At 29.2% G+C, this 9,774-nt stretch overlaps 1 protein-coding gene across 1 annotated transcript in view; it reads left to right on the top strand.

Annotated features, from left to right (window-relative positions):
* Positions 1-9,774, top strand: part of MGAT4C (MGAT4 family member C) — a 660,237-nt gene that overhangs the window by 647,102 nt on the left and 3,361 nt on the right. Inside the window, exons 5-6 of the mRNA XM_011361737.2 lie at positions 3,527-3,680; positions 8,783-8,930. Of these exons, the coding sequence (XP_011360039.1) occupies positions 3,527-3,680; positions 8,783-8,930 (302 nt within the window). The remainder of the gene's footprint in view (positions 1-3,526; positions 3,681-8,782; positions 8,931-9,774) is intronic.

Raw genomic sequence — 9,774 nt, 5'->3', positions numbered from 1 at the left:
AGAGAGCAGTTTTGTTGAATTATTTGCTTCCTTAATTATTATTGTTATTATTTTTGCTGTAGTATAGTTGTTTAGTAAATAACACATATTTTGATCTGTCTTCTAATCTTTTGTTTGCTCTGGTTTGGCCTTCTTAGCCAATTCTGCTTGTCCTGGGTGTTATTATTTTCACTTATATGTAAATTGAGACATGTGCTATTGTCTTTCTATTGATTATGACGAAGGTGCACACTATGTAAGGTTATTGTGCTCTAATTGTTTTCAATGGATTTTGGAGAACTATAACTTGTAGGATTGGATATTATAATTTAAGTAGTCACAATGATTTTCTAAGGATTTCTGCATTTCTTTCTTTTTTAACTTCTTAAAATTATATCCTGGGTTTATGTTGTTGTTTCGTTCTATTTTTGCTTAACTGCAGGGTGCACTGAAGTATGCTTCCAAAACACTATTTTTACCGCTATTTATACTATTTGAAATATCATCTATCATCCATCTCCTCATGTTATATATTTTTGTGTGTATTAGGTTAAGTAAATTTAATTTAAAAAATTATTTTCTGCTAAAAAAAACAATTCATATCTATTATATTATTTCTATTTCATTCAACAGATCAGTACCACAAATTATTATACTATATATGTTGGATTGTATGTTGGCAACGATATATTTAAAATATCATATAAAACCTAATTAGAAAACTGTATACCGATATAGTGGTTAATAGAACACTCTATAGTCAATTCTAGACTTAAAAACTGGATCAACCCTTATGTAGGCACCTCAGGAAAGCTTGTTTTTATTGTTGTAAAATTTATCAAATAGTAGTATTAAAGCCTTAGCATTGTTATGAGGTTTAATAAGTTACCCATGAGAAATGTATTGCCCAGCACTTAGTAAGCATTTAATAAATGTTAATAGATATTCTTCTCTTTATGTATAATTATCTACATTTGAACTTTGCAAATGCAGTCAGTACACATTTACATTTACATTTTCTCTATTGTCTCAAAGGAGTAGAATTAGAATAGACTTTTTCTTGACTGAGCATTTATATTGAACTTATATCATTCAACTTTCAGAGCATCTAGAGAAATATCATAAAGCACTATATGTTTTTAAATCTTATTTTCTTAAAAAAATACTGTGTTTCTGTTTATGTATCCCGAAAACAAAATGCAGTTTTATTTCCCAACACATAATAGAGAATTTTGAAAATGAAAAATAATTTTAAAAATATTATTGAAATTAAATAAGTGCATCTAATAATACAGAAAGCTTAAAAAGCAAAACCAAGATTGAAAATTCCTGATAATTCATTATACTGAGATAACTGCTATTAACATCTTATAGGTTGTTTCCAATTTATTTTACAACCATCACTGTCTCGCACCACCATATGTAAACTTTTGCTCACAAATATAATTTTTGTTTTTGATTAATTTTTAAAAGTATAATTATTGGGTCAAAGGGAATACATGTATTTCATGCTATTGATGTCTTCTCAAACTGACGTTTGGAAATATTATGTCACTTGTCTATGATTAGATTACTACTTTTTCTATTTTTGTTCATTTTCAAAACCTAGACAAAATTTTGTTCACAAACAGAATGCTGTTTTAGCTACAAAATCATTCTCAGATAACAGGATCTTACTTATATTGTTTTGATTAAAAATCATTACGTATTTTCTTATTTAAAAACAAAAAGATTATAAATAATAGGTCTATAAATATATTTTTGACCCATAAATGCAAATTTGAAAGTGACACTATTCTAGAAATGGCATCACAAATCAAAAGAATAGATGATCCAACATATAGTGTGGTATACAATATTAATATTTACCAATATCCAGTTCTTCTTCATTTCTAGATACATAGGAGATTACACTCCCTACACCCTTGAATTTGGAAGTAATGATGTGACCAGAGTTTATGGCCAATGCACTGTGAGCAGTAGACCATCAGCTCTCCAAATGGAAAAAATAAGATAAAATTATTTCACTTTCTCATAAAAGACAGAAAGATAAATTTCAGGTGTGTTATAAATCTATCAATGAAAAACAAACAAATACACAAACAAAAAGCCATGAGAAAATAAAAAAGACTTTCCATGTAACATTTAAAAAGGGAAGGATTTTTTAAACATTATACCGAACAATTTGACTCCTGTGAAAGAAATTTGAATCAAAAATTGCACTGCAAAGTCGTACCATAAAGAAGAAAATATAATAAATACTTGGGAAAGATATTAGGTATTTTCAGTATAGGCAAAGATTATACATGTGCATTTATATGCATATATTTAAAACAACTATAAATCAACCCCCAAAATAAAAATAACCATGAAGGAAAAAGTGGACAAAAGAAAAGGACAAAAATTCTTATAATATTTCTCTTTTAGAATTCTTCCATTCTCCACCTTTTTAAGCCTTTCTCCCAATTCCTAATATTATTTTCTATAAATATGCAAAGATACATAAATTCTTTCTTGCATTGATTCATCGAAGAGACATTGTTTGCCAGCTATGTCCTAGACATGTTCTAAGGGTTTAGGGCACAGGCCTTTTCACTTCCTAAAGTTCTTTATGCACATAAATACTTCATCCTAAAGATGAACCCTGGGAGACCCAGTACACAACTCAAAGTGGCACAATTTCCAGAATAAACTTGATTTTAGACAAAGTATGATTCAGCTAGTTTTTTGATCATTTCAGATACGTTTATAGTTTTTTTTTAAAAAATAATCAGTAATCTAAATAAATCTGTGACCAGAGAATATTAAAATGTAGAGAAGAATGAAATGAAAAAAAATTAGGTCTCTACTAATCTTGCTGACTCTAATTTTGCCTTTTTTACAGTCAGTGAATTATTACAATCAGCCAAGCTTCTAGTTAGTAGATCAAGCAAGGCAATGTGGATATGATACTCCAGATCTACTTTGATTTAACAAGAATTATTGGAAAAAAAGTAAATAAAGCAATTGTAACTCAGAGTTCTCAAATGTATGTTTAGACTTAACCCCAAAACTTTAACTTCCCAAGTGACTTCCCTTTTTTTCACTCAGATTGCCCCCTAGTAGTTCTTTTCAGTGTATCTTCAATACATCTGACATGAATATTAGACCCATCTCTGATTTCTTTCATTTTCATTACGATATAAGGAGGTAGATATTACCTTAATGTTATATCTCACCATGACATGTATGTTTTTCTCTTTTATTTTTGTTTTGTTTCTCATTAAAGCCCATTTGTTCTTACATCATTGTTACCAATGTTTATTTGTTCAGAAATAATTGAGATTTGCTTTTTATTTTGATTTACTCCGCATCAATATAAACCTTTTCGTTGTCCTGTGCTTATGTATTAATAATCTGTGCCAATCTTATTATGTTGAAATTGGAAAAAAATTTTAGTTTAGACATTCAAAGAGTGAAATTTATGAAGGACTGGCTCTTGATATATATGATGAAGAAATATTTGCATCCAAATTGTTAGTAATTCCGTGTTTTTGTTTTTCCACAGGAGAGAATGTTTAAAATTTCATCAAATGAAGCATATTTTTGAAATACTGGATAAAATGAGATGCCTGCGAAAACGTTCTACAGTGTCATTCTTGGGAGTTCTTGTCGTTTTCCTTCTATTTATGAACTTGTACATTGAAGATAGCTATGTTCTGGTAAGTTCTAAAGATTGATTATTTTTTGTTTAAAATAAGGCCTACATCAAACTAGACTTAGTTCACTTGTGAGCTAATTTCAATCCTAGGCTGTTGGAATAGACTTAGTTTGAGCAAAACTTTCTATCTACTTACTTTTCATATTCATTTTATATTATCAAATTTACAATTGTTTTAATTTATGTTGCAATGTTTTCATTAATACTTTATATATATTGTAGTTCATCTATATCCATCTAATTACAAATAAATTAGTTATCATCACTATGCTGAATTAATATTATGTAAAACCATTTCAAAATTTGTGCTTTAATTTAAAATATATAGAATAAAGAAAATTTGTTTAATTTAATTACTCTATTTTTTCTGTTTTTCTATATTATCAAAATTTCAAAATCTCTTCGTCTAATTAATGATACTAGTTGTGCTGTTGTGCTAAGAAGTTATATTTTATTACAATGTGTGATACCTCATTTGGATTTTGAATAGCCCTGAAAGGCCACCATATTATATATTTATATTCACTGAAAAATAATATAGAACCTCAAAAACTAAAGATATTGATATGAGAACTATTTAGTAGTTTAAAAAATAAAATTAGTAGATTACATATGAATGAATTTTAAGTAAATTATGAAAATATTCAAAAAGACTTATTCTGGCTAATCGTGAGAGCTCAATTTGTTTCTATTACTTATTGTTGTAGTTATCACAGCATTCGATAAGTGATAACATGGAAATTATTGCTTTTTCATTTTCTCTCTTTGAGCTGAGCTTAAGATATCTAAAAAATTCCTAATCTTTGCATTGTTATCTCTGTTCACATATTCCAGAAAATCAAAACCTTTTAACATATAGAGGACTGAAAAATACTTTCCATCATGCAAACATGCTGAAAGTTTGAATTAATACTTTAGCAAGAGAAAATCTGACAATAACCACAAAAAACATTTCCAAATGTTTTATTTTATTAATTAAACATGATTTATTAACTACCTACTGTTTTCTACATATGATATTATATCCTGTGAGCCAACCATATGATCTTAGTATAGATCCTCTTAGAAGGTCTCTGTAAAGCACTTTACTTCCTTTAGCATTGTTTTTTAATTGTAAAATTCTGCCAGATTCCTATATTTGACTCTGCCTAGGCCTTTTACCTTCAAGTATGGGTCTTTACCTTGTGGACACTTCTTTCTACCATCAGCAATCAATTCACAATGGCTGAAATCACCACAGATTAATAGAATTTGACTAGTCATAATTTAGGTAAATATAACACTGGAGAAATTTACTAATAATATACATTTTGGATTTTTTAAAACACAATTATTAAGTTTATGAGATTTAACAACAACAGAGCAAGGCCCATGTGATCCAACAATTTTTTGATAGAATTAAAGATCATAAATTAATTAGAGGAATTCTTCATTAATGATTTAATTTTGTAATAAAAATTTATTTCTCACATCTATATCTACTAGTAGAAGGAAATCACATCTTGTAAATTAAACACATGCTATTGGCAGGATGCTTGTTGTATTCAATGACTTGATACATTTATGAGACACTTTCAAGTGCGATTTCAATGTTTCACTATAACAGACAAAAGACCATTGTACGCAACAAACATCCTTATATCATTCTTGAAATAAAACCTCTTTAAATTTATTTAAAAATGTGTAACAAATAATAGACTATATATCGATAAGAAGATCAAGTAATATTGCCCTGTTTTGTGAATATTTATACATTTTTATCTAAATATCAGACCTAGCCACCTAATGTAAAATATGTGGTTTAATGAATTAGCTCTTACTAAAGAATACTCTCTAGATAAAATTTTCTCTGGATATATTGAGCATATATCTAGACAAATTTGCAAATTAACCTCGATGCAAAGTAGAGATTGCTTCTTAGCTTTAAAAACGGAAATTATTTTTAACTATATTAAGTTAGGAAAAGTGAGTTAAAATGATTGCTAAGTACAAGAACCTCTCCTTACTGAAAATTCACTGAAACTATTTTATTAGGTTAATTTTTCATTATTTACTAGATGATATTCTCTACCTACTTTGTATTTTGAGCTTAATTTTAACCAAATTCTTAATATGTATAAAAATTTGAAACTTTAAATTAATGATGTAAAATTACATTAAAATTGTTCTTCTACAAATGTTTGATGCCCATGGAAAACTAGTCTCCTACTAGAATATAATTCAGTTTCTTTTTAAGAATTCTCCCTTTGACCCTTTTATCTGTGTTTATTTTATTTTTCCCAAAATTATCTGACGGTTTTCTTTCTTGACTCCAGAATGCAACAATGCGTGCAATTTTCTAAGCTTAAAAATTAGCCAGCCTTTCTTTAACTGTTTTCATTATTTCAAGGGAAATAATAATTATAATTCAGAGAAATCAGATAAATAATTCGAAGTAGTAAGGTCTCTGGAGTTACTTGGCACATTCTATTCTGCTCTTTTTTTTTTTTTTTTTTTGCTAGAAAATCCATTGGTGGCCTGAAATCTGGGCGCATAACACTTTAGTTTATTGTTTACATATTAGGGACATATGCAGCTTTCAATGGGAAAGGAAGCCAAGCTCAGTATAAAAGACAAATAGTATCACAAGGCAAACTAAGTAGAAGAGACGCTGCATGCCCAATCAACTTAGCCTCTAGGCTGTAAGCATCTTCAAAGTAGCCACTGGGGTATATATTTAGTCTGTAGCTGGTCCATTGAATTGCATTTCCATCCAGAAAATGATTGTCATAAAGCTTTGTCTTATTACTGAGAAATACACTATATAGCCTAGTAGCTACAGAAAGAAGTCGTCTAGGGAGAGCCTAGCTGTTAGGTATATGCCTCTGAAAAGCAGTCAACAAGGCTGACCCAGGTGAAAGTGAACTATTTATTTATGCCAAAAAGTGTAAAGAAGCTTGTTCTTGAGAATTTAATAAAGTGATTTCACATAAGTTTCATTTTATTTTATATTCTGTTATGTCCTTTATTCAAGATGTATGTATTCTATTTTATCACAGGAAAAAATTGGGATTTTTATGTGTTCAAGATAGAATTTATAAGGAGATATTCAATATCTTATACTTACTTTAGAATGGGACATCTCCTAAGAATAGAGTGGTAAAATGAATTCAATGTTGTGACTACTGTAATTTTTATAGCTTTGTTTTCTACACCCTATTGATTATAGACATCATTATATTACTATTAAAGTAGTTGATGCTAAACTGAGTCCCAGTTAAATTTTAACAATCTTAAATTTGTTCACTTTAAAACTTTAATGCTGTTTTATATGTTTTCAGATAGATAAAGATGAATATCTTTGTAAGTAAAGCACTTAAAATAATCAAATTCAATGGGTATATTTATAATAAATCTAGCATCCAAGGTTTAATTTCATATATTTTTGAAAATCTATAACTTACAGATGGCAAATACATTATAATTTTTATAAAAGGACTAAAGTATTTTTCTTTTTCCAAAATTACAAAGGCAATATAAAATATAGAAATACAGCATTAAAGACCAAATATAAGTTCATAAGCAGAACTGAAAAAATATTTAGAATAAATTTTGATTTGGCAGGAACCAAACTGAAAGTTCTTTCCAGTCATGGTCTGCTATTCTCAATTTAAATTTTAAACCAATTCCAGTCTGGCCGTAGGTTTAAAAGTTCGAGTTAGTTACCTTTTCCATTGACATTTGAATTTGACACAAAGTAGTGAATGTTCCAATTGAGATAAAATTTGTTTTTGAATCCTTTCTAATCATTTAGAACTGGAGTTTAATTAAAGTTTCATTGACCATAGCTAAGTAATGTGAGAACCAAATTTATTTAATGCATTCACTTTCTCCACAGTCTTAATGGTTTGCACATGCCTCACCTGCCATTCTATATTGAATAGTCAAAATACATCTGCATGACAACACACAGTACAGTGGACAACTTGCCAAAAAGAAACACTTTTTTCTAATTAAGTTGCCCCAAAACATATTGTAACAATGATAGCAAACCATATACAAAAGTCGAGCAAGTCATCATTTTGCTAATAATGCTAACAAATAAAGACTTGATCAAATGATGATTAGATAATCAAAATCTACAATTGAACTTATATCAAAGAAGAGAGAAAAAGAAAGCAATTAATGGTTAACAGGATATATTTTATCTGCATATAAATGTTTCTTTGAGTATAAACCTTCCCCAAAATTGAATGACCTGCGTCATTACTTAATAGATAAAAGGGATCTTAAATATAAAAGTACCGGACTTCACTTCCAACAGAATACCACACACACACACACACACACACACACACACACACACACACACACATGCACACAAACAACAAGCAAACATGGAAAGACTAGTGCAAGCTCTGAAGACCTTTCTTTGACTTGGTACAAATGTATTCTATCTGAGGTAGCTCAAAGACATTTCAATAAAACATTGCCATGTCACAAGGACCATGGCTGTCCATTCTCAACAACCTTCAATTATAGTGGCCATATAAGTGACTGATTAAAATTTCTCGATTAATAAATTATCCGAAATCTAACTATTAGGTCCAGTGCTGCATCTTCCTCATCATTCCTAAGTTTCTCAATCAGAAATGGTGTGTGGTCTTTTATTTAACAGTGATTGAAGAAGAGTAAATAGCTTAATATGACTCATGCATGGGGAATTTAGTGGCCATTAGTTTTATACAAAACTGTAAAACAGATTAATGTCAAATTTTAAGATCCTTAAATTACTATAAAGAACTTGAGTTTTAACATGAAAGCAGTGAGAGTTTTCATGTGGAGATTTTTTTATCAAGAAAATGTCATTATTAATGTATGCTGTAGAAAAGCAAATGTAAGTATATATAAAGAGTAGAATGGAGTAGAAAGAGCCTGGAGCAGATACTCTAGATAAGAATACAGGTGAGAGATAATGATCTAAAGCTTGTGATACCAGTAATTGAGATTTATATGATATATATATATTATATATGTAGCCTATGTATTCACTGTATAAGGAGAAACTATTTAATCCATGACCATCTATTATTTATTTATTTTCTCTTCTTCCTTGGCATTCAGGAAGGAGACAAACAACTTATAAGGGAAACATCTACACATCAGCTGAATTCAGAACGCTATGTGCATACTTTTAAAGATTTATCTAATTTCTCAGGAGCCATTAATGTCACCTATCGTTACTTAGCTTCCACACCTTTACAAAGAAAGCGTAAGTATCCTTACACTTTTAAATCAAGAACATATGAATTATTTTGTTTTAAAATAGTGATGACTTACTCCATTTGTATAGCAATAAAAGTTTATAGGATTTACAAATATGATATATTTGGGGGAATATTTCAGTGTTTCTTCACAAATTTAATTACTCACTGATCCAAATCTATTAATAACAAAAATAAAATTAAATAAATGCCTAATCGTGCTAGAGATTCTTAACAGTTTGATATAGGACCATGTAGAGAGACTATGAAAATTCAATTTCTTTTAAATTTATAAGTTAGGTTTTAAAAATGGCTATTCCCATATTGATACATTTTAAACCTTTAATAGTTTGGTTTTTGTGACTTGCTACCAGTTTTGAGATAGTGAGAGTCATATATTAGTTCCCTAAGGTGCTATAACAAATTATCACAAACAAAGTGATTTTAAACAACAAAAATGAGTAATTAGAGGGAGTGTTTTATAAAAAATATAAATGTCTAACCAATGTACTAACCAATGTACTTGAAACCAATAATAAAATTAAACTAAACAAACAAACAAACAAACAAAAAACCACAGAAATTATTGTCTCACATTTCTAGAGGCCTGAATTCTGAAATCAAGATGCTGGCAGTTCCGCACTCTAGAGTAGTTCCAGGGTAAAATTGTTCCATGCCTCTTCCAGATTCTGATGGCTCTTGGCATTCTTTAATTTGTGTTAACACAATCACAATTCCCTTTCTCTGTCTTCACATAGCCTTCTTCCTTTTGTCTCTCTGTGTCCTTTCCTCTTCTTATAAGGACACTAATCAATAAATTTAGGGACCACTCTAAATCCAATTTAACTTCAC

The sequence above is a fragment of the Pteropus vampyrus genome, unplaced genomic scaffold (genome assembly GCF_000151845.1).
Source record: "Pteropus vampyrus isolate Shadow unplaced genomic scaffold, Pvam_2.0 Scaffold70, whole genome shotgun sequence".
Taxonomy (NCBI): domain Eukaryota; kingdom Metazoa; phylum Chordata; class Mammalia; order Chiroptera; family Pteropodidae; genus Pteropus; species Pteropus vampyrus.
The sequence above is the reverse complement of the archived record's forward strand: the minus strand, read 5'-3'. Positions and strand labels throughout refer to the sequence as shown.